The sequence below is a fragment of the Anguilla rostrata genome, chromosome 2, assembly GCF_018555375.3.
Source record: "Anguilla rostrata isolate EN2019 chromosome 2, ASM1855537v3, whole genome shotgun sequence".
NCBI classification, from domain to species: domain Eukaryota; kingdom Metazoa; phylum Chordata; class Actinopteri; order Anguilliformes; family Anguillidae; genus Anguilla; species Anguilla rostrata.
Window position 1 is genome coordinate 14,990,281 of NC_057934.1, and position 25,791 is coordinate 15,016,071.

At 42.7% G+C, this 25,791-nt stretch overlaps 1 protein-coding gene across 4 annotated transcripts in view; it reads left to right on the forward strand.

The window, feature by feature from the left end:
* Positions 1 to 25,791, forward strand: part of dock1 (dedicator of cytokinesis 1) — a 236,223-nt gene that overhangs the window by 163,122 nt on the left and 47,310 nt on the right. For all 4 annotated transcript variants that reach the window (XM_064320731.1, XM_064320732.1, XM_064320733.1 and 1 more), the window contains exons 30-36: positions 11,373 to 11,451; positions 12,427 to 12,527; positions 17,290 to 17,348; positions 19,696 to 19,844; positions 21,558 to 21,643; positions 22,819 to 22,975; positions 25,093 to 25,133. In XM_064320731.1, coding sequence (XP_064176801.1) covers positions 11,373 to 11,451; positions 12,427 to 12,527; positions 17,290 to 17,348; positions 19,696 to 19,844; positions 21,558 to 21,643; positions 22,819 to 22,975; positions 25,093 to 25,133 — 672 coding nt within the window. The remainder of the gene's footprint in view (positions 1 to 11,372; positions 11,452 to 12,426; positions 12,528 to 17,289; positions 17,349 to 19,695; positions 19,845 to 21,557; positions 21,644 to 22,818; positions 22,976 to 25,092; positions 25,134 to 25,791) is intronic.

The window sequence follows — 25,791 nt, forward strand, 5'->3', positions numbered from 1 at the left end:
CTGTGCATCTTTGACTGACAAGAAGTATTCAGAAGAAATATTTTGAGACAAGCTAATGAGTGGGTACTTTACTCTCTGAGAGAGTATTTTCCTTGTTTGAGTTAATATTTTACAAAACTATTATCTATTTCATAAACATTATAAATAGAGACCTATAACCAGTTAACTTCAGTTAATCACTCATTTTTTTCCACGACAATTGGCTTCCAATTTAAGCTTTGCCAAGACCACTCTCCTTATGAGACAGCACTGCAGAAAAACAAACTCAAGGGAAACAAGCAAATTACTGGAAAATGCTGAAACTGTGCCTTTGTCTTAAAAAAATAAATAAATAAATTGTGAAAGCCCTTGAGGGTTCACCGTAAAGGCACTGGCCAATAGGTGGTGTCCCTTCGGTCCCAATTAGAAATGCTGAATCACAAGGACGTCTCCGCTAGCTGCAGTGCTCAGTAGCTCAGCAGCCGGCCCGGCCCGGCGTGTGCTGGCTAGCCCCATTTGCAGCTAGTGTTAATCTGTGTCCTCAACATGGGAATTACCTGTCACGATTTCCCAGAGAAATCGCTGTCTTGTTCACCTGCCATGTCAGATTAAATGTGCCTTACGTCTTAACATCTCCAAGCACAGAGCACATTCTTTTTTTTCATCCTGCAAATGCGAACAGTGGTAGGTCTCCAGAGAAGGTGAGCACTTTCATCCGTGCACTTCTCTGCACTGGATACATCCGCGCATGTCTCTATATTAGGTACTTGTATGTCCATCTACCAGCCTAGTGCACCTGATTACCATATGTCTGGAAAGCAAGATCATGTCAATAGTTGAACGTAACAGTTTACAGTATTGCAGTCTTATATGCTATAAAGTTGAACATTTCTAGTAAATGAGTCCTGGATTTCACCTAGAGTCCAGATTATGAATTATTTCCATAGATAAGATGTACAGTAGCAGGCATGCAACCTAAAAAATAGTTTCTGCTCAAAGCCTGTTTCTTCCAGCTACAACAGATAGCGCAGGGAAAAGTAATGCATAGTAATAATACATCATTATCAGATATTGAAGCAGCAAGCTGTACCGCACACCACAGGGCCTTATACAGAAGGGAATTTGTGTCTTTCTTTAGGAACTTTTTCTGTCTAAACCCTGAGTGTACTGCTTTTGAAGAATGTGCCACTTTCTCAGGCTTTTCTGCAGCATTTTGAGTACAGTGTGCCAACCCTTGCCTCTGCTTTTGTCTCTTGGGCCTGCGGCAATGTTTGTCATATAGACAGCAGGTAATAATGGAGGACGCTTCCCTATATAGTGAGTATTATTTGGGACGTGACCCAAACAAATGATTTGGTCCTGCTGACTTTACTGAGCAGAGCACTTTGAGTGGCTCAAATTGTAGTTGTTTATGACACATTGAAGGCTCCGCCCATTCTAGGATTTGTGAGAGTGAACTGCTCCATAACTCATTTAGCATTTTCCTCATCTGTAGTTTGAAGCCAAGTAGCACCCTGGGCCGCATGCGAATGTCACTTTCAGAGTGCCTCGCAGTCCAAGACGCCCATTAATTAAAAAAATAAGATAAAAATAATGCAGAGTAATTCATTCTACAGTCCTGGTCATGTTTGGCTGCGATACGTTCTGCTTCATTGCTCAGTTAAGTGCCTGATGGAAAGAGCGGTAATTTGTATTTAGGCTATCCCTGTCAAAAAGGTGAGATTGTTATTTGCCATGTTGGCGTCTCACAGCCATCGATCACCAACGCACTACCGTCAGAAAATATCTCATCGTTTTCTTTTAGAGCATTTAATACAAAACCCAAATGACATGCCAGTCTTCCATGGCCTCCCTTTTATTTATCTGTCGCATGATTTTAAGTCCCAGATAATGACTCGTTGAGTTCCACATGCATTGTATGGTATGGCCGACTGAAAACTCGCCCTGTGAAAGGGCTTTGTTGAACCCGGGAGTCATCTCTGACTTCCACTGTAGAACCATGGTACAATCCCTTTGCTATTTCATATCACATCCGACCAGTGTTGTTCAAGGCAAGTGTTGGAGGAGCATCTGAACTAAAATGAACAGTAATCAAATAATTTAAATGCCTTGATTGAGAATGCATACTTGGAAATGGATAGCCCAACTCCAAGGTGCATTGTGGAAATAAAAAATTTTCAGCACAGTGAGAGAATATATAGCAGCATAACTATTTCTTTCTCACGTCATTATGTTTTTATCTGGTCTGAACATGATTCATTGTTCAGTTTGCACTCCCCTCCCCCCTTCCCTCCCTCACTACCTTTTTCTCTATCTCTCTTTTCCTCTATCTCTCTCTCCCTTCTTTGAGTTTTAAGGCAGTTTAGAAGAATAATGGTTCAGCACCAAAGAACAGGCCCATTGAGCTTGATAAAACAGCCCCGTTGAATTTGATAAAAGTATGAAAATATAGGTGTGTTTTGTATAAAACCGTCCTTTTTGCACAGACCTCCCAATTTTTCATGAAGGTTGCCGCATATATTACTGCTGGTGAGGTTACCAGGGCCATATAAAAGGACACTCTTCATTACAGTAGCCTCGCAGAGTTTAGTGTATTGAGCAATTAAAAATGCATGAATCAGAGATACAGTACATGCATAGAAATTGTCAAGGATAAACACAATAAAGGCATAGCCGAGTTGACCCTTGGGTTTCGGGCCAAGAAGGTTGTTGTGGCCCCAGAGTTATTCAACATAAATCAAAACCACCATTTAAACTTGAATTGGGTTGCTCAGGAATATAGCTTTGGCCCTAAACAACTGCACAAGTGTTTATGGCAGTGGCTAGCTCTTCTATTATATTCCTTGTTGTTAAAAGTGCTCATGGCAAGATTTTTGCAGCCATTAATGCTATGTTTGCTATTCACAATACAGTATACTTTAAGTAACTATCAAGTTCAGTCAAATGCTGACATCAACCAATCATGATGCTCGATTAGCTCACAAAAATATAGTATTTGGAAATACTTTCTTAATACGGTAGGGAGTGTGTCACAGGGGAATGCTATTGTTTAGCCAGGGCAGTTGCCTTAAGTACTGCTTGATGTATGGTAGTTTTAATACACAGTGGTAACTTGTTCAATGTGTGGCTCCATTTTATAGAAAAGAGCATTTACCTATTGTGGTCTTGAACCTGGTAAGACAGGTTGGCAGTGCCTACTCTATGTGCTGGTTTCTTTTTATGTCCATTTCATTGAATCCAAGCCACATGTTATAACACATTTTCCATATTGTGCAGCGTAACAAAAACAAGTTTATGTACATAATATTGATGTTTCTCACAGTGGACACTAGTGAACACTAATATGCGTGTTACTAAAGCAATATCGCATTACCTTTTATGTTAGTTGTTTTATCAGCCATGGTCACAACCAGATCTGGAGTAAAATTGCAACCCGGAGATCAATGCTTGACAGTGGTATTGAAACATAGCCAAGGGCGCAATGGTTTATTTATTTATTTATTTTTTGTTTGTGTTTTCTTTTTATAACCCCAACAATAACCATAAACAAATGACAGAGAGAACCTAGTTTAGAAGTCCTCTCTGGTTCATGGGGGAATTGGCACTATCAAACTGCCAAGATGGTTTGAGCAGCACCGTAGACAATTGACACAGATTGGACCTGGGGATAGGCCGAACATCGCCTCTGGCAAATGGGGCCGGCCGGAGCGCATCGTAAAATAAATCTTTATATCTGATGTATGAAGATGTAAAACCCACTGTAAAGAACTGCAACTACCTCAGGAAGATTGGGGGGGGGGGGAGGGGGTTAGGGATGTTATGGGGCCAGACTGACAGTTTGCGCAATTCATTCTGATGCAGCAGAATGAAAGGTTAATAACTAAAGTGCTGTGAAGCTTTTAAAGCCTTTTTTTTTTACCACCTCGGGCATTGCCACAGCTTAACTCCTTATTCAGAATGCCAGGTGCTGGGAGCCGCATTTGCTGATATATGTCAGGTCAAGCTGACCTCATCATAGCTGGGGACTATGAAGGTGCCATATCTACTATGGGACTATCTCAACCCGTCAGTGGATTTGGAGCTTGTCTCACTGCATCTTAAGTACTTGTGATTATACTTCACACTCAGTTCCAGGTTGTCCTTGAGTTTCTATAAACACTCCTAATCAAGCTTTGCATGTTATAGTTTTACTTAATAATACTTAATGGAATATTTGTCAAGTTTCACATTGACAGTCTTAGAGAGTGCTAAAGAAAGTGCATTTTAGGAACAAAACCGTAGTGGAGAAGTGGAATAATATTTCTTGACCCTGGGAAGGCAATCAAAACCCTCCTCAAAAACAGTGGCAAGTGCAGCATACATCTATACAGAAATAAAAAAGTGAAATATTGATAGTGAACATTTTCAATGTTGATATTGACATATTTAATAGCCTATATCCATCACTTCTGTATACACAACTGTTTAGCAGCTGGAAGGGTGGCCGTGGGTGGGATAGTTTTTCTTTTTTTTTTGAACGTGTCTGTAACATTTAACTGCTGTTGACCAAAAATGGTCACGAGTTCTTCTCTTCTACCCATTTGAGCTCCTCTTGTTCAGCTTTCATTCCACAGGCTCCCCAAACTAAGAATAAACCCCACTTGTTTAATAATTGCATATGCTTTACATAATTCATCGCTGCAGCTTTCCTGCTGTGTCTGTTTGTTTGATCCTCAGATGTGATAGTTCTGCCAAGGTATTATTGACAGTACCATATGTAATATGGACTGTAGGCTAGAGTTTTAGCTTCGATTGGCTGAACGGCCTGCTTTCTTCATTAAAATACCTTGTTTCTTCTGAAAAATAGATACACTACATGCCCAAAAGTAAGTGGACACCTGAAATCCTACATCTCATCCAAAATTATGGGCATTAATATGGAGTTGGTCCACCCTTTGCTGCAAAAATAACCTCCACTTTTCTGGGAAGGCTTTATGGACTCTAGAGCTTTTCTGCAGGGATTTGATTCCATTCAGCCAGAAGAGCATTGGTGAGGTAGGGCACTGATTGCATGATTAGGCCTGGCTAGCAGTTGGCTTTCCAATTGATCCCAAAGGTGTTGGTCGGGGTTGAGGTCAGGCCTCTGCAGGCCAGCCAGGTTCTTCCACACCGATCTCGACTAAACCATTTCTATATGGACCTCACTGCGATCCTGGGGGCACTGTCATGCTGAAACAGGAAAGGGCCTTCCCAAAACTGTTGCCGCTCAGAATGGAAGCTCAGAATAATCTAGAATGTCATTGCGTTAAGATTTGCCTCGACTCGACCTAAGGGGCCTAGAGGAAAACCATGAGATACATCCCCAGACCAAGGAGTGTCCGGATACTTTTGGTCATATAGTGTACCTTGTGTATTTTCTGCATTGTTATTGTCGAAGCAGCTAGTTGTGGGGTGAGAAACTTAATCCTAAGCAAGCGCATTGTACCGTGACTAGCTAATTAGGGTAATGACACTGTATGAAATAAATACCAATCTGTTTCATTGTCTAGCTTAATATAAGCAAGGATTAGTTCAGCATTTACACGATGAGTTTTTTTCTCCATAGAATTAATAATGCATGATAATACATCACAAGTCGTCATGGTGCTTTGCTTGTGTGTTGCTTCTAAGTAGCACTATGTGTAATCTTTTCTTATTTTTTTTATTTTTATTTTTTAACTGCTCATGCAGAGTTCCCCTTCTCGGCTAAAGAATAAGTTATGTACCTTGTGAGAAATGAAGTTAGCATGAGAACCCATGCCCCGATGGCACCTATGGAAAAAAGCACTTTGAGTTGTCACCAACACTTTTTAAGCCATTACCTTTTTCCAATGAGACTGCTTAAGGAACACAGAGGCGGCAGGCATTAAAATTTCGAACATCGTCACAGGAGTCCTGCTGGAGAAACAGCGCTGGAGATTTAGAATGCAAAGCAGAGCTGTGTGAAGGGGCACATTTAATTGAGTGATTTTTGTTCTTTTTTTCAGCTTGTGGCTCAGTAGTAAACTCTATGGGGTAAGAGTGTGGAATCTCAGATGGGCTAGCATGCACCTCCTTGTGTACCCAGCTCTGCGTGATTGACAGTTAGGGGGGCGGGTCAAGGTGTCCATCGCCTCTGCAGAGACCCGTAATGACGGGGTCATTTATGTTACGCTGCACATGCACACGCGCATACTGCCTTGCACTTTCCACACTGAAAATGAATAGAAAATTTGATGGAAATTAAATAAGCTGTTTATCAGATGCGCTTGCATATGCTGGGACTTGCCAAAGAAATTCCGTACCCTGCCGCAAAATATAGGGAGGGGTTGTTTTTCAGGGAAATGTTCGCCTTTCAGCAGAAAATGAACCAACGGGCAGAACTCTTGCGTTAATGTTTTTGCTTACTCTCGTACTTATGATTTATTTGCTGTTTTTAATGTTTAGCTTACGTTTCATGGCCGGGGTCCTCTTCCGGAAGCATAGCTTAATTACAGCGGTGCCACTCATCCACGGGGTGCTGCTGAGTGTGTCCCCGACACTGGGGCCTGTTCTGTCCTCTCTCACCTCCACCCCCCTCCCCCTCGTACCATCCATTCTCAGTCTGGAGCTGCCTCCTCCTCCTCCTGTTTGACACTGTCATATCTGATCAAAGTCGCCCATCTCCCAGTGCGCCCGCATTAGTATTCTCGGCCAAAATATACCGGGAGCAAAATAAATAAATAAATCTATTGGAACACTCTGATGTGAGAAAATTGCTTTGAATTTCATGGATCAGCACACTGGTCAGAATCGTATGATTGAACAAAAAAAGTCCTCCGTGGAGAAAATAAATAAATGCAGATGTTAATAGATAGAGTGGAAACCGAAAATTCACTGGAGATAAAAGCTAGCCCTGGACCGGCTATTTTTCTCATTTGACAAGGGAGATGGGGGGACATCAGCCAAATGAGACAAAGTCCCATTGTGAAAAGATGTCCGTCTCTTATAATTAAATATGCTGATGATTTTATTATTTGCTAATTTATCTCATTCTGTCTTCCCGTGTGCTGTCCAGTGAGACTGATGCTTAAAATGGCGAATAAGTTTTCTTAACCAAATCACTCTCTTCAAGGGCCATCTTTTTAACTTCATTGATTGGACAACAATAGCCCAAGGTATTGCAAGTGCTTTTTGGAGGAGAATTATCACGGGAAAGGAAGGGATGAAAATTGCAGGACATGACCTCTAAAATTACTTTGCATCTCATTTCAACCGAATTCCTAATGGGAGATAAAGTCGTGTACTCCCAGGATGCACCAGCAACCGGGCCTCTCTGGCCGCTTCTGGCCTAGAGGTCACAAGCCGCAGCGCTACACGCTAATTGATTCAAATTCATGGACTTGATTAGCATCGTCATTAGCGCCTTTCAGGTGACCTCCACCTGCATAGGCGGTGTTTGAGGAGCCCCGTGCAGAGCGGTGGCAGCCTGCAGCCCTTGGGGTTGCCTGGCTGGCGGTAGCTGCTGATGATAGCGCTGTTGAGCGGGTAGGGCCTGCTTGAGACCCGGTGAATCCAGGTAGGCTACCTGAGAAACAGTCATCAAAGCTGACAGCTGCCTGTCCTCTCCCAGACACAAGAAAAACACGTACGCACACACACGTACACGCACACACAGACACACACACACAACCAAGGACTTCCAAAGCTCAGCTGACAAGAAGACTTCACTTCCCCTGACTCACACAGATACAGTGCCCTCTAAAAGTAGGGTAACGACATTGTGTCGTTTTTGCTGTGTACTTGAGACATTTTAATTTGAGACCGAAAGATGACTATGAGGCAAAAGTGCCGACAATCAGCTTTTAGGTCACGGTGTTTACATGCATATATGTTTTACCATTTTAGAGAAACGGCTCTTTTTGTGTGGAGTCTCCCCATTTTCAGCTGTGCAAAATTAAGTTAAGGGATGAACTTCAGAGTAAATAAAAGTGATGGAATGCAATAATGCTCTTAAGTTCAATTACTGTCTGTTAGGCAGCTGACTCTTCATTCTTTTGTGATTCCCCCCCATAGCGCTTCCTCAGCTGTGGTTCCTTCTCCATCTGTTACCCTCTCTGCTTTCTACGTCTAAATCAAGCGGGGAAAAAAAGGATAAAAATCTGAAAGATGGGTGGACTGTCCTGCTCCCTCTTTTTTTTTTTTTAACAGTGCCGTTTCCTCTCTTACTGTTCATAGACTTGTACGCAGTCTCAGTGTGTATTTTCTGTTATTACTGTTATGAAGTTTACACTCGCACTGTCGGCTAGTCCGTCGTTTTTTCTCTCTGAAAGACCTGGGAATTGGACTCTGCTTGTGAGCAGGTAATAACACGGCCATGTCAAGTCTTCCTTTTTTCTCTTTTTTTATTTATGTTAATTTACCTTTTTAAACATTTTGAATATCAAGTAGGATAGCAGGAAGCACATGTTTCCTTGATGGAAGGTGGTCTGTAAAATCTATACCTGTTGAGGTCTTTGATATTAACTTGCAATAAGCAAGCGGAACACGTTTCCTGTGGTCTGTTCCAATAGCTTCGCTTATGTATAAAATGTCTTTCACATCTGTTCCTGACAAAGGATTGCCACTCCTTATTGGTTCTTTGGTTTTATCACATTTTCTGTAACGGCCATCAATCTCTCAGTACACTGTAGATACATTTCCACCATCATAACAGTACAGTGTACCATTGACCCCTCTCTGCAGCCTGTTTTCTGTGTCTTGCAGTAGCTGCTTGATTTTTCGCTCAGAAAGCTTGTGCGTGCGTGGAATATCCGCCCAGAGATGTTATTGACCATTGCTGGTTTCTGTTAGGTCTCTGTTACTCATTTTTGATTTGGGCTAAAAAAGAAATGTTCATAGTAACATTTTCACAATCTCTACTGGTTTATCTTCCGTCAGCAGTCATAAGGCATTGTTTTAATTTATTGACAGAAAGTCAAGGGAGAAGTTGAGAAAATCACTGGTGTGAGTGGGTAGCCTATATGCTGTTTATTTCTAGGAAACTGTGTTGGGGCTGTCAGTTCAGACTCCAGAAGTATATTTCAAATGGTAATATCTCTACCATTGTTTGCTCATTTTAGTTTGATGTGTTGATTTCACCTCTGCAATCACATGCGTCGTTTGGCTTACAATGCGTATACTGTAAATGGTGAACATTGTGGATTGTTAGCTCTTTGCTAAGGGCTACATATATTGATGCATTATCCCTAAATTTTTTAATAATACAATGTTACATTCAATTATAAGACAGCAGTAAATCATGGCTTTAAGAACAAAGCATTCTTTTTGAGAATCCACGTCACATGGTGATTGAACAGTGTAACCAAAGTAGGAACACCATGTTTTGCATTAGTTTCTCTGCGGTGCAAATAAACACAAATTTATGTCGCAGTGCTCAATTTGAAAGCATTTTAAGAGCTTTTTCAAAAAGGTTAACCTTACACAACAAGGCTGTTGATGCACGGATTAAAGAGCGCGAATGTGATTCTTGATTAAACGATTCTGAGTGATTGTGAGTGTTGCAGAACCTGTATGGATTTGGGAGGGGGGGGGGTTCTGTTTAATGGAGCTTTCAGTCGACAGTCTCCACTAGTTGGGGCCCTTCCAGTGGTAACTGCTGGCCTTCCTTCCCTCTTTAAAACCAGCAATAGAAAGAAAAGAGCACTGAAGTTGCATTGATACGGCTAATAGGATGAATAATAAGTGGCTGATTGAGGCACTTGTATAAATTGAACGAATTCCTTCATAGTTGGCAGCCTGGCTGATATGTTTAAGATGATTCTGTATTTACTGTAGTACACTGGGTACAAACTGATGCATTCGCAAAGGCCTTGGCTTTATAGGTGTACTGGTATTTGGGATAATAGACAGTGTTACAATGACGAAGGTAGGGCATGCCTGATTTGTGAAAATGGGACATATCCAGTACACCACCCTGGAAGGATGGGAAATGTGGGTTAAGAATTTTTTATTTTAACCTTGACAAAGACTTGCGATCGTACACATTGCGGTCACTCTGGCTCTTGCACACAGTGGCCTCCTACATACAGTCAAGCATTCACATAAGCAATGCACAGTCAGTAGGAATCAAAATGGGACCAGCTGCGTACCACTGTACGCAATTAAATTGATTACCGAATTATCGAGTACGCAATTAGAGAGAAGTTGATTTTACATTGGCCCAGGGCCTCTAGAACCAGGATCAGTGTGGAAATGATGCATACACTGACAGTATGTTGTAAAGTACAGCACTGATACATGAGCAAGTAGTATTTCATTGGGAGGGAGGAACGCAGTAACAGCACACAGTTCTTTCCTGACCCTTTTTACACCATGTTACAGTGTGCAGTGAGATGGATTATCAAGTTATTCCGTATGTAGCTGTCGAGAAGTTGTCTTTACCTTGCCCTATTGCTTCCTGTGACGGGAGTTAAACCAGTCTAGAAGTGATATATCTGTATCACTGTTCTGGTGTACAGCGTTGGTGTGCTTCTTTTTGGGATGCGGATCGAAGGAATAACATTCGTTAGCCTTCCCGATGCCGTCCGTCTAAGGCTGCTTTCATTCCCGCTTTCAGTAAACCGCTCGTCCCACTAATGCCCGTCTGCTTCCCGAACGCTGGAGCAGCGATTAAGTTTATTATCTGTGTCTTATTTCGCATCTCTGTGTAGGTGAGCACTTTATTGTAAGCCTTGCATTGGAGTAAGCGCGGGGGTCAATGGGGAAGAGGCATTACACATTGTTTCAAGGTTAATAATCTGTGTTTATTGCTCGCTGTTTCCAAATGAGTTTTAAGTGCTCCACTGCACTGATGACGCTTCCTCGCTGAAAAATAAGTCTGGAGTTATAGCAACGTTGTTGTTGCGCAAACGCCGGTGCTACGAAGCATTGACCGGAAAACGATTTGAATTTAACACATTTGCTCCACTTCTGGGTTTGTTGCATTGCTCACATTCAGAACTACATAATAAGGCAAATATTAAAAGGGCATCACAGTGCTCCAGTAGTTGTACTTATCTGAATCTGAAATTGATCTCTGTATCCACGGCTGCACCCTGGCTTAGCGACTCTGTTGATTAATACTGCTAATTAAAGTTGATTTTAACTGAACGGTAATATGAACCGTTAATGCATATTGCAGGCTTAACATTTTTATTTCTTTTTTTTGCAGCTAGAGATCAGAGGAACTTGGAAAAAGATCTCCTCATAAAATAAGCGCCATCAATGTCTCGCTAAGTGTTTCAATTAATAAAAAAAAGATGGAGTGTGCATTGTGAGCGAAGGATTTGCCCTGTGGTCATGTGCTGAGAGTCATTACTGCTTATCTGATGGGTGTGGGAATTTGGGCTCTAACGAAGAACCTTCTTGTCTTTCAGAGTCTTTTTGCGAGCGATTAATCAGTATGCTGCTGTGCTGAACAAGAAGTTCCTCGATCAAGCCAACTTTGAACTTCAAGTAAATATTGGGCCGCGGGTCATGGAAGTGTTCAGATTTAAACATGAATATTGTCAATACTGTCTTTTACTTTTTACCCCTGGAAATGGCTTGATAATTTGGATGTGTGTGTGTATTTGTGTATTTGTGTGTGTGTGTGTGTGTGTGTGTGTGTGTGTGTGTGTGAGAGAGAGAGAGAGGGGGAAGGTGGGTGAGTCTGCACGTGATGTGATTGAATGGGGGGTGGGGGGCATTTGCAAAATTGCACAGTTAGCAGTTTTCGTTTTTATTGTTACTGAATACACAACATAATTCAATGAAATGGCAATGCCACAGAGGTTGTAATGCACCTTATGGCTGAAGTTGTAAGTCAAGAAACCCCTTACAACACATACTAATTTCTCTTGAATTAGTGTTTCTTTCTTGTCAGACCTTTCTTTCTTGTCTGGCCTCTCTCTGAACTGTGCACTATGTCTTATCTGCAGTACTTTGAAGAATGTACCAAATCATTTGCTTAAACTGCTTACATTTCTTTGACATGCAGTAAAAGAAGAATGATTCACAGTATATATACTGTTTTACTGCAAAATCCCGATACCAAGTGAAGTTGTAATTGTAATAGGGATTGTTATGACTATAATTTGAGCTGCTGTTTTTTTTTAAACTTAGGTTGCATTCCCTCTCTAAAATGGTCTTACACACAGTGATGATAATTATAGCAATAGTAATATATTGAATTCATTTAGACTATTTCACAGTCACAGCTTTCATGAGAAGAAGCTTACCTCAGCAATCACCAATGTGTAGCACCCACCTTGGAGGTGCACGGCAGCCATTTTACACCAGAACGCTCACGTCAGCCAAGGAGCAGTAGCGCATGGCAGTACATTATAATTAGTGCCTCCAGATTGATGCGTTCCTCATGCCTGACCCAACTGACACTCTCTCTCTATCTCTCTCTCCCTCTCTCTCTCTCTCCCGCATTTACATTCACAGCTGTGGAACAACTACTTCCACCTAGCCGTGGCGTACCTCACCCAGGAATCCCTCCAGCTGGAGAACTTCTCCAGCGACAAGCGCGCCAAGATCTTCCACAAGTGAGTTTGTTTTCACCTCGGGCGAGCACGAAAGCGCCCCTCGGCCGCGGCCGTACACGGAAACGCTCTCAATAATTCATGCCACCGGGGACTCTGGGATTCCCCACCAGAGCTAGCGCTGGATGCCGCTGTCGTAATGCCACGGCCTCCGATTCTCGCCGCAACTTGTATTGTTTTGAAAAACAGCTCCTTGCTGACCACTCACCGATTAGAAAAAATAATCAATAAAAAATGCACGCTTTTTCATTTTACTTTTTGTAGTCCCATTTGCAGCAATGACCTGGAGAAATGAAGACCTTTTGCATTCACTTTTCCTGCATGTATAATGTTTATTAGCCTGCAAGTTTTTTTTTCTTCCAAATTTATAAGCAAGCAAATAGCACAATTTCCTTTGCATGCAAAGTATGTCATTTCTAATCACAATAGCTGGAGGTCTGAAACAGCTGGTTGGCTTAAAGCATAAATGGCATATTTCACAAAAAAATTTAAAATCCCAAATCCACCTAGTAAGCAGTCTAAGAACTTTTTTGCTTTCCAGATTTAAAAAAATGATAATAATCATACAATAATTACGTCATCTAATAAATTTATAATTTTTTTTCTTTGATTCTTTGCATATAATATAATGATGCATAAAGTGATTATATTGCTTGCTTAGGGTCTTCAAAGTAGGTAGGGAATGGCCCCAATCATAGTGTCAACCATGCTTCTCTTCTCTGGAGCAGGCATGTTTAAGGCCGTATGAGGGCTGTATCTCATTACAAGATGCATTTTAAAAGACTGATTTTCTTGATGGATGCTCTCGCAGCTTGGGGCTGCTGACAGTGCTCCCGGTTTCATGATATTTACACAGTCTGTGAGTTTTACTAATTAACGGCCAGAGTGTCCCACGTGAAGCCCGACCCAAACAACCCTCAGGTCGAGAATCAAGAGCCTCCACCTCTGAGCCACATAGCTGCTGTGTCCGTGGAGTTGTTAACATTCAGGCACTTTTGTGTAATGTGTGCAGAATAGATATTCACAATGGAAACACCAGGATGTTCAGTGACTATTTTAGCCAACGACTTACTTATAGGGAGTGCTGAACCACTTTTTTTATAGTGTAGGGATCACAGAAGGCAACACAGACTATTTTCAGTTAAATCAGTCTTAAAGCAGAATCGGTTGTTGCTTTGTTTAGAAGTTATTGATATGCGTTTTTGAGTCTTCCTGCGTTTTGTGAGTAAAGAGGCCACTTCATTAATAAACTAAAATCTGTTGTTTAGCTATATTGTCTCATTTAGTTCGACTAGGTTGTCTGTCGCTCGGCTCGATCAACAACAATTTCTGTCGCTCGGCTCGATCAACAGCAATTTCACCAACAAAGTACAAAAGCCATTACAGAAATATGAAGTTTTTCATCACAAATAAACAGCCTTCATGGTTCGTTGAACGGGGCCAGGTTTTCTAAGAAATCTGTGATCAGTTTGAAGCGTTATAACAGCCAACATAAACATAATTGGAGTCGAGGTTTTTAAAGCAGTCGGGTATAAAATGACGTGTGTGAGCCTGAGAAGAGCGGAATCCTTGCACCTCCCTGAACCACCCGCTCCCTGGGTGTACGTGAAGGCCTGAAAAAAGCTCCCGGTTGTAGATGCTATTAACGCCGCCAAACGGGCATCCCTGCCTCCAGGAAGCTCAATCCTGTTTCATGCCACCCCTTTATTGGCGTGCGCGTGCTCGGGCTCTGGGCCGGGCGCACAATGCCGCCCCTGCGAGTTCGCATTTCGCTAAGCCCCCTCTCCGCGCCCCGGCTGTCCGGCCCAGAGCCGACTCTTTGTTGCCGTGACTCCCCGGAGCGGCTCCGTTTCCTGCCCAGAAGGGATTACGCTCTTTATCGGAGAGAATGGGGGTGGGGGAAAGCGGGGGATGGTGGGGGCTGGGGGTGGGGGGGGGGCACTCTCCCGTCTCTACGTTTGAAGTCGGCAGTGAAATCCAACCTGTCATTAAAGGAGAAGGGCTTTCCGTGGGAGGTGTTCAAAGAGGAGCGGATCAGCACTAACCCTCTCGATTCTTCGATCTCCCGCCGCAGACAACAAATTACCCTGCGCCGCGTCGCATGTCCCACTGGGGACAGCGAAGCCCGGGACGCCGTCTCTCAGGGGACCTACGGCCAGCCCGCGTGTCCAGCGCAATATGGCTTCTCTGCAAACGTTCGAGTCTGTATTTTACAACCATCCTTCATTTTGAAGGATAGTCATGAAATGATGATGTTTGTCATCACGTTCTTTTCACAGTTTCTTTTAGGCTGCTGTTTATTGGTCCACACATGATTTTTCATATTAAGATAAACTTCAGCCAACTGGAAAATTTGATTAGAGAGGATCGCTTGGGGTGAAGTGCCTTGTGACAGGCCCAAGGCCTGTTGCTGTAGCTTCTGTGGCAGTATGCTGTACTTTTCCTCCAAATTTAACATGCTGTGACATAAGTGTAGTGCTCATACCAGTGCATCTTTAGGGCTCCCCAGTGGCTCTGTGATTAAAGGTGTTCTCCACAAAGTCGGGGACTACGGCCAAAGTCTGTACCAGAAGTCAACATTGACTGAGAGTTCACAATGATGGAGCGCAGATAGTCTCATTCCACCATGGGAATTGGGAGAAGTTCCTCAGGTTATCACTGTGTTGCCCAACGGTAGCCCCTTCCACAACGCACCAGAAATGCACTGGTTATCAGTTGTCATGACGCGACTAGCGCAGTGCAGACGAGAGCCGTCAGAACCGATGAACAAACAATTAGAACTCTTATGCTTCGAGGACCTTTTTCCCGCTCGATTTAGCTTCCTTCTTAGCTTTGCACCTCTGAGTGGTACCGACACTATCAAACAAAACAAAAAAACCACAAAATTCTCAGTTAATGGCCAGTCTGCCAAGACTGATGACCGAATCCGACCGTCTGTGAGCGCAGTTTGTAAACAGAGAGTTAGGATGACAGAAGGCTCATTATGTTCCACTTTCAGCATGCAGACATCTGAGCGCATTACCCCGAGAGAGCTAATGAATTCTAATCTGCTTTTTATTAGCCTGTGTTGAAGATTGTGTTTGGTTTCGAGTCTCTGGTGAGTACACGCGTAGCTCCAGATGGGCGCTGAGTCAACTCCAGCGGGCTCCCCGGGTGTTTCTTTACAGGAGACCTGATGGCTTGTCATAAGCACATAGGGATACGCGATGACAAGCTCATCATTTAGCTACATGCTAAAATGTCCGGCGCTGCTTCGAGTCTGGACTTGCACATCCCGAGGGTCCCTGCCTCCGCTCTCCTGGCGAGCTGATTGCCGGATTGTCCTTTCCAGGTCACTTCCTGTACTTCCTGTTTTGTAGCTGATCTGGACTTTCCAGCGAACCTGCTCTTTTGTCCTCTCCAGATGACTTGCTTTTGGCACACTGCTCTCTGCCTCTAATGCAGGTCCTCCAGAAGAGTCCATCTCTGCCATCGCCGTAGACCTTGTTCCAAATTCTGTTCAAAGGCACCTTATTCCAGTAACCCACTCCAAAGGCCTGCCCTGATCTGTTGTGCTCGGAGTGAGGAGCTCTGTCTGTCAGCAGAGCTCACATTTCCCAGAGTCTGACAGGTGTGGCCAAGGCTTGACAGCTGACTCAGGCTGCACTTAATTGGCCTCTGTTTCTGTCATGGTAGCGCTATGGCGACCGATTACGCGTCATATTGGCTGAAGCTGAGCTTGTCTTCTTCATGATTTTTTTTACATGCGTACAATACAAAAATATACGTAATTGTCATATTAAAAAAGAATTAAAAGATGCTGGAGAGTTTAAAGCTCGAAAATATTTCAGAAAGTACTGCTGTTTTTTTCAGTTGCGTGTTGTCTATGCTGCCCTGTCTTTGTTAATACATTGTTCATATTGATTTGTTTTTCTGAAGCCTATTCCTCTGGTACCTTTTAAGCATTCAGAACTCCATTGCATTTTGACACCATACGAAAGAGTAATGAGTTGAACCCAATGAGTGACATCTTTCCATTAACCTTTTGGTACACGCTGTCCGCGACACTAGCAGTAGCACTTATTTCGCATGCAAGAGGTCGACGTGTACGTATGTGTTCTGCTGACTGCAATAAGCCTGACACTGTAACCGTTGAAGCAGCCAGTAGACGGACCACTTTGCCTTCTCCCTTAATACTTTCTAATATCCTGTCCTTGCCATCATTAATTACAGCTCCTCGGGAACCTATTGGCAAAGCAGTCGATAGGGTATAAGAATTCTGCTGGGTACTTCAGGTTCTTTGAAATGTCAGGGCATGACTGAGGCTGTGAATTTATATTAATGAGGGGGTCGTATAAAGCACTGGACATTTCCCCTCCTTTCCCGGGAACCGCTGGGGAAAAGTAGTTACAGCCATTCTTAGTGGCGCCATCTGTAGGCCGTGAGACTCGGTCACCAGCCCCCCAGGTATTTCATGAGATGATTAAAATAGACAGATAACATGATGTAGATACAGCCCTCCGTGCCCACCCCTGGTGTAAGGTCCCTTTGCTCGGCTGTATGGAGATTGTTTGATGAACTAGACTTATGGAGTGTGTAACTGAAACAGAAGCTGCTGATGTCTACGCTTCTGAGATTCTGGCTGTTTTTACAAAATCCGAATTATTCTGTATCCCAGACATTGACCATGTTTTTTGATTCTGTGCATGCCGATAACATAAATGTAGTCCTTTGTGTTTTTATCCAGTTTTCTCAGTATTTATGTTCTTTTCACTTTGTATTTAAGGTACCAGGATATGAGGAGGCAGATTGGGTTTGAAATACGAGACATGTGGTACAATTTAGGTAAGTTACGCCTTGGTCCAGTGTCTTAATTTGTTTTTACAGTCTTTGAGAATATTTATATTAGCTAAACCGCTCTCGCTTAATATCTGTAATATAATGTATTCATATTCCCCCTTAACTGCCTGGCATACCTTCTTATTTTCTGTGCTTAAAAAAACCTCAACTGAAAATAAGATTTCGCACGCAGTGTCCTCACTTCATTATCTGGGGTCGCCCACAATTATATTTGTTCGGAAAATACAGTATGTAAAATACAAAAATAGAGGTGCAGCTAGACAATGCATTGAAGTGAAGGAATAATTAAGTCCTGGTGTCATGGTGGGTGTTGAAAGGCGAAAGAAAGAAATCAGAGGTGGTGAAATGGGTTCCTTTTTTTAGTTTCTACATCAGCAAAATGCATTTTTTAGTTGCCTGCTGACTGTATGTGCTCAAGCTAATGCAGTCCTTCCTAATTAGAGCTCTCGGTTCGGATTGATTAATTCGCTGTGATTTTCATCTCGCAACCTCCATTTGCACCTGAGGCGACAATCAGAAAATCAGCCGCCTAATAAACTCCGGGGAATGGAGACAAATGGGGAAATGAGCTCAAGGAGCTGAAATCCAGACTCGTGTGCTGAGGGCTTTTCTTAAACAAATGACTTTTGTATTAAGAGCCACTTAATTAATGGTTGGCCTGGAAGTGGGGCAAGACATTGGCCCTAGCGTGAGTTAGTACAGGAAGAAGTGGCAGGGGAAGGTCACTGGCCCTTTCAGCAACACCATATAAGGACTAGTAAAGTGTAGGCGAGGTAATCCTGGCTTTGATTGACAGCTGGTCCTCGAATCCTAGTGAACAGAGCAGGATATTCTACCCCCACTGACGCCCCACCCCCAACCCCAGAAGTTTCCCTTCTGTTCTCAGTTAAAACTTTGTGCAGCTGTGTGTTCTAGTGGCAGAGCGCTAATTCAGACTGATGAGACGGAGCTCGCAATATGTCGCTCTGTGCAGCTGGAACAAGCAAGTCGTTGGCATATGCTTGCTGATGGCTCACCCTCGCACCTGCTAAGGCTTCAGTCACAGCCAGCTGGAGCCCTGCTATTGCTATTGGTGCCATTTTCTCATTTTCCCCTGCTGTTATGGATTGATCCAGGGAGTCTAAATCTCCTGTGGGGTAACATCAGTATTAGGGATGGATGCAGTGGTTTTAAGTGTTGTGGGTTCGATCACTGTTACTGATGGCTGCAGTGGTTCTAAATCTCTTGTGTGTCAGCCATTTTTATGATTCCCAATGGGTTTATGGATTGTGGGGGAAGAACTTTGTTATGGTTGCCACCTGCGGTTCAAAGTCACTTGTGGGTAAGATCATCGATGCTACAGTTGCTCTATCTCTCTTGTGTGTCATTAATTTTTTATGAATTCCCAGTGGATTTATGGATTGTGGGTAAGAACTTTACTGTCATTGCCTACAGTTGTTCAGAGGCACTGGTGGGTGAGATCCTTGTTATCGATTAATTTAGTGGTTCTCGGGCCCTCGTTGGTAAGATCATTGTTATGCATGGATGCAGTGGTTTTTGGCCTGTGGGTACTGTCAGTCCCATCGAGGAGCTGCAAAATGGTGCTACGTTTGATTAGTGAAGCCAACTGGTGAAATGAACTCAGTTGGAGGGAGCTAGCTCTCTGGTCCTGGGAAATGTGGGGAGGGGGAGACTGGCTCTGAACACTAAGGATGGTAATGAAGGTTTGAGTTGTGTTACTGAGTGCTTCCCCTTCACCTGTCAAGGCAAATAGTCAAGTAACTTATCTTGGTAATGTCTTCACATTTATATCAGATTGGAGCATGACAGGACTTCATAGTGCATATTTGACATTTAAAAAATAACGGCCGGACGTGCGCATAAATTGAACAACCTTTCTGAGGCACATTGATAAATCTTCAGCGCTAACTTATTTTTTTGGAGAACAGTCCAGAATGCAAATGAATGAGACGTCAGAGGCCCATCCGCAGTCTTGGATAATGGGGGTGGGGTTTAGGAGATCAGGTGATTAGGCAAATGTAAGTATTCACTGTTGTCTTAGACCGGATCATTTAACCAAGGTATAATGTAGCCTAACTGCAACTGTAGATTTGTTGCACTTCAACGTGTTGAGGGTTTAATTGGATAATGCAGTATAATCACAGTGGATGTACTGCGTAGTTGGAAATTAAAAGTGTACTTGAGTTAAAGCCTTTACAGTTCCAGTTAAAGGTACAGTTCTGGTGTATGGTTTGGAACCTCTGTCTCTAATGAGAAAGCTGGTTGAATATTTATCTTGAATGCCAGTCCTTTCTCTCTGGCAGCCATTTGATGGATTTTGTTCAATTGACAGGTCCTCACAAGATCAAGTTCATCCCTGAGATGGTGGGTCCGATCCTGGAGATGACGCTGGTCCCAGAGATCGAGCTGCGGAAGGCCACCATTCCCATCTTCTTTGACATGATGCAGTGCGAGTTCCACTTCACCCGGAGCTTCCAAAGGGTCTGTGTCCTCCCGGTGTTAACCTCTTATTCCCGAAAGCGTGGGAGTTGTGTGTCTCGATTCGGCCTGGCTCAGTTCTGTGCAGTGCATCTGACAGCACTTCCTTTCAAAGCATGGCCCTAGAAGCAGAGCATTAGACAAACAAGGCCATATATATTCAGACCATGTTTAATTTAATGCATTCTCAACACCCGAGTGCTAAGAACCTGTAAATATTAGAGCAGGTGAAAATGTATTGTCCGTTCCTCTGCTTGGAATCTGAGATGAGGTCACAGTCTGTGATGGACAGAGAAGAGGGGAAGCCTGAACGCACATGTGTTACCGATAAGCATGAAATTTAGTTCTGTGGACACAAATACGACTGTGGTTGTGCTGCCTGCATGGAATTTGTATTGCATGTGCAATATCGTCCAAGCAGAATCATACTCCCTTTTTTTTTCAATGAGCCCAGAACCTCTAAACCCACACCACTGAAATGGACAATGTGGCGCTTTTAAAAACACCGGCAAGCCCGTATCCGTATAATCTCCCTAATCGCGTCTCTCTGGCCGTCTGCGTGCGCGGTGGCTTCCGATTGGTCCCAGCTGTTCCGTCGTTAAAAGTCATCCCGTACTTATGAATATCTGTTTGGGGATTTGCTGTCGGTGGAGGACGCGTTAATCTCAGGCTGTTCTGGTTGCAGCACGGCGCTCGGTGCCAGCAGTGTTGGAAAGTTATTTAAACTTTGTTGTCTGGCTCTGTGGCTCAGGCCCAAAACCTGTTCAGTTCCCTTTGCTGCCAATGTTACACTGTTTTGAGAGGGAGAGAGAGAGATACATGAGAGTAAGTGAGCAAGCGAGAGTGAGAGATAGTGATAGAGTATGTGTGTGTAGTATGTCTGTATGTATGCATGTGCTGTACGGGCACACATTATGGTAACATTGTGCTACAAGTGGGAAAGAAAATATGTGACCATCCATCAGTAATTACAAAAAAGTAAACAAGCCAAAAAAAAAAAATTCTTGACCACGAGTGTTAAAGACGTTATGTGACCATCAATAATTTTAAATAAGGTATACTGGCCAAAAATACTGTTTTCTTTGCATGCATATTATCATTTTTGCAGAAAAATACTGGACAAAGAAATTGTCCAGAATTTACGACAGTACTGTATGTATCTATGTATGTACGTGAAATGCAGCTCCTCTGTCTGTGGAGTAAATTGTGATCAGTTTCATCATTCATTGAATCATGGATCCAATCTCATTTATAGGCAAGGTATATAGTGTTCTTTACTGGTCTTGCTGGGGCATGAAAATTCAGAGTTCACCCCGATACAGTGCTGCATCTATTTTAGCAAAGGGCTCAACGCTGCGGTCTGCCACTGCACATGCAAGCGTTGCAAATTGGGTTGTTTCAGCTCCATAAAACTGTTTTTATGCCACGGCCATATACAAATACAGTCGGTATTGGCTCCATGAATCACTGTCCCACGCCTTGAGAAGCCTACAGCCCCAGCACCTCAGTGAAGAAATCAGAAAGCAAATCCCCCAAACCTCGCTGCCTCAGTGTTCGCCCTTCTCATCTCCAGAGCGGAGTTAGCGAGTGATGTTGACAACGGGGGACATTAACTGAGGAGCCTCAATCCGGCATGGTGGGGGAGGGTGGGGGCGTTGCTAATGAAATGAAAAATTGGCCACTCTGAGTGTTCATGTCCAATCCGTCTAATTGCAGTTTGAGAACGAGATCATCACCAAGCTGGACCACGAGGTGGAAGGGGGCCGAGGAGACGAGCAGTACAAGGTCCTCTTCCAGAAGATGTGAGTGTTTATTAATGGGCCCAGGTCAAGTCAGATAATTACACAATTACAGCACAATGCATTAAAGTACCCCTGTCTGATGTTAATCTTGGCCTTAGGAGAATGTTACTGTTTCTCTGGAGGGCGAGCTGTTTTCGGTCTTTCCGCTCGGTTGAATGTGTGTTCAGTTTCGTTGGCGTGAGTGTAGGTTAGGAGTGGTTAGCAGACTGAACTTTCAGATGCTAAGGCTAAGATGTCTGGAGAGGCATGTTCATTTTCACCCATCGGTCAGTCACATAAATCCGGGGTTGCACGCAATGAGGACCGATCCATTTCTTGATTTCCTGCTCACCTGTGGTCTTAATTATTCAGTGAGCACAATCTTTTATTTGATCCGACTGCAATGCGTCGGCGATGGGACATGCACTGACGGAGAGACAGCTGCCACCAGACATTGTTTGACCTGTAGTAGATAGAAGGCAGAATGTTGTAATATAAGAGTATTTGGTGGTTGCACGTGTAGATTATGTGTTATAGTTTATTCAATATTTAATTTTTATAGAATTGTGAATGCCATTTTTGTAAGTAGTCTATTAATACCAGCATTTTATGGTGACATTGTATTTGTTTTCCCACTTTTGTAATATACATTTCTTGACTAGAGTGATACAGGTATAAATTTGTTTTGTAAACTGTGCATTCTGCAATAACTGTGTTCATGCTGCATTAACTGTGTTCGTGCTGTGTCAACTGTGTGCATGCCTTGTTAACTGTGCACACTACATTAATGGTGCACATTCTGCATTAACTGTGCATGCTACATTAACTATGTGCATTCTGAATTAACTATGCATGCTACATGAACTATATGCATTCTGAATTAACTATGCATGCTACATGAACTATATGCATTCTGCATTAACTGTATGCATACTGCATTAACCATGCATGCTGCATTAAGTGTGCTTTTTGGATCAATTGTGCATGCTACATTAACAATGCTCATTCTGCATTAACTGTATATGCTACATTAACTGTGTGCATGCTACATTAACTGTGTGCTTGCTACATTAACGATGTGCATGCTGCATTAGAAATATGCATGCTACATTAACTGTGTATATGTTACATTAACTGTGTTCATTCTGTGTTAGCTGTGTTTGTGCTACGTTAACTGTGTTTACGTTTTGCCCTAGCTTGCTAGAGCACTGCAGAAAACACAAGTACCTGGCCAAGAGCGGGGAGAACTTTGTTACCCTGGTAGTGCGGCTGCTGGAGAGACTGCTGGACTACAGGACCATCATGCACGACGAGAACAAGGAGAACCGCATGAGCTGCACCGTCAACGTGCTGGTGAGACGCCGCCGCAACCTCTTAACACTTCGATAGGATGTTTTACACTTTTCTCTCACTTCAGCACACATATGTCTTCCTCACAATTAAAAAAAAAAACCCTTCCTCCCGCTGTGTCTTCCTCAAACTTCAGTATACACCACCGCTTCTACCTCACTCAGCCTCATGTTTGTCACACTTCAGCTTTTCTCTCATCTTCTCTTACATCTTGATCAGCTGATTCAGTTGTTGAAAGTGTTTTGTTGCATTCCGAGAGCAGCACAGGGATACCAGAAATGACTGCAATAACAATACCCCCTACGTGTATATACAGACACACAAATACACTCACTATTGATAATAGACATAACGTTGCTGGTGTATTGCATTCGTTAGCGCAAACTGTAGACATATGGTTATTTCAAAGTAAGATGTCTGCATGGGGGATTCCAGTGCTCAAAGAAAAATCAACAAGAATTGGCTTTTATTATATTCCCATGGCATTTAATCTGCAGTCTGGGGTCACTGGAAAAAGGAAATCACAGCTGTGATAATTAATTTACCATCAGAAAAGAACTACTTGTGTATTGTGGTCTAGTAAGACTGGTATATTGGTCGTATTTTTTCTGAATTTGTAATGTTTGAATTTTCACTGTGAATATTCAAGAGTAATAGTAGCTGCCGTCTCTCTGACCAGTTTATAAAGATGGTTAGGATTTTCCAAGCATTGTGAAAAAACGATTTTTTTAAATTAGTGACACTTTTTTTTGTTGTTGTTGTTGCATTGCCTATATTTGATTTGGCTCGAATTTGCATAGTATAAATAAAAAGCATAAGAAGGGTGAGTTGTACCTGACTCGGAATCTGATCTATCGCAGGTAATTCTGCGTCAAATCTGAGAGCGTAATACAGGCTGACAACAGTAATGACACATGTGAATGAATATGAGCACTTTGAATATGTATCAGAACGAACGCGCTCGGTTCGCCCTTGATCAGAAATCCTCTGTGGAAGAGCGTGTAGCGTTTCATGCAACAACCTCAAAGAAAACTGCGGAAAAATGTCTCGTAAATTGCAATCGCTCAAAAGGTCGCCTCCATAGACCGAACGGGAAGTGACAATTTATAAAGGAAGCCGAGAGACGTCGGTGTTCCTTAAGTATTCATGAGCTTGCGTGAAGCTTATGGAAAGTATGTGTCAATGTTTAAAAAAGCCAACATCTGCAGTCATGGAATTCAGACTATATCATCATGAAAGCTTCTGTATGGATAAGCTAATTATAACCTTGTGGCCATGACGATGGATCCGCTGATTTATGTATGGACTGGAGACTTTTCTATGCTCCTTATGTAGATTCTTAAAGATTTGTTGGACTTTCATATTGTGGGAACTATTTGTTGATCTGGTTGAGGTTGCCATGGTTTTGATTTTGCGTGGGGTGGGGATGAGGGTGTTGTTGGGGGGGGGGGCACTGCCATTGAATTCTTGAGCAGTGCACTTAGCCTGAATTGCTTCTGTGGGAATTCTACTGATGGGTAATACGTAGAAATGTAATGTAAATCACCTTGAATAATGGTGACTGCTTAGCAAATAAATAATGTTACACAATTGTAAAATGTATACTCGGTCAGGGACTACTAAGTGGTGCGCTTGGCAATTCCACCCAGTCAATGGCAGAGAAAGGCATTTGTTAGTAATTTGTTAGTAATTATCCCCCTTGTACTTTCTTAATCTGCATTTTAAAATTGGCGATTCCAAATTCTTGCTGAATAAAATACATCATCGTTCCTGGGTTCCCACAAACTGTCAGCCCTTGTCACCCTTGAATATAAGCGTGTGAGTGTCTCTCTGTCTGTCACTATATCACTTTGACTGTGTAAAAGTACACAGTATTGTTGAACTAAGAACCAGAGCTCCTGTGGTGAATGGGGTATACCTTTGTGCTGTGTATAATTGTGAAAACCTGCAGTAAGTGTAACTGAATTTTGTGTCATTTCCCGCTCTGTATCTTGGTCCATTAGCAGTTTTTGTATTCGAGACAGCAGTGTCACACCAGCACCAGCCTCATTAAACTTTGAGAATTCCATTTCAGAAAACGCCATGTTCCCATGTGCCTCACTGTGTCTGCTTTATCCTAGAACTTCTACAAGGAGATTGAAAGGGAAGAGATGTACATCAGGTAAGTACTCTCACACAATGGAGGCCTCTCGTTGGCTTTCTTCACATTCTGGCATGGTGCGAAAAAGTGGTCGAGGAGCTGCATCTGTTCCCAGAATCTCTTATTCCTAGGTTGGCCGATGTCAGAGTACCCTTGGGCACGGGCAAAATATGAGACCTGAATTGCCTGAAATTACCAGCTCTATCAAGCTGGATCATTTTTCAAATGCAAGCCATGTTACTCGTGTTATGGCTTCTGCTTAATAGATAGATAGTGGGATGGCAGATTGGTGCTTTTCCATGCATTTATTTATCAATGTGAAAATAATCGAATAATCAAATGGAAAGCTGGGTTTATTTGTAAAGATATGGTGCCGTATTAATATCGAGTCTTTTCTATGCATGCGTAATTGGTTACTTTCTCAAAACAGAATGCACTGCTGCCTCTGACTGACCTGATGGGGGGGGACTAGAAAGAAAATGCTTGTGCTTTTGAAATTGAAATTACCCGTCATCAGTGATAAGTCACTCGGCCTGCATTATGTAATGGTTCTTATTCTGAGAATTTGGCTTCGTCTAAATGAAATATTCTGAAGATTGAAATGCCCTTTAGATTCAAATATCCCTCCTCCTGGTTGTCATAATGGCTTCATTTTCCTAACAAAAAGCATCTGCGCACA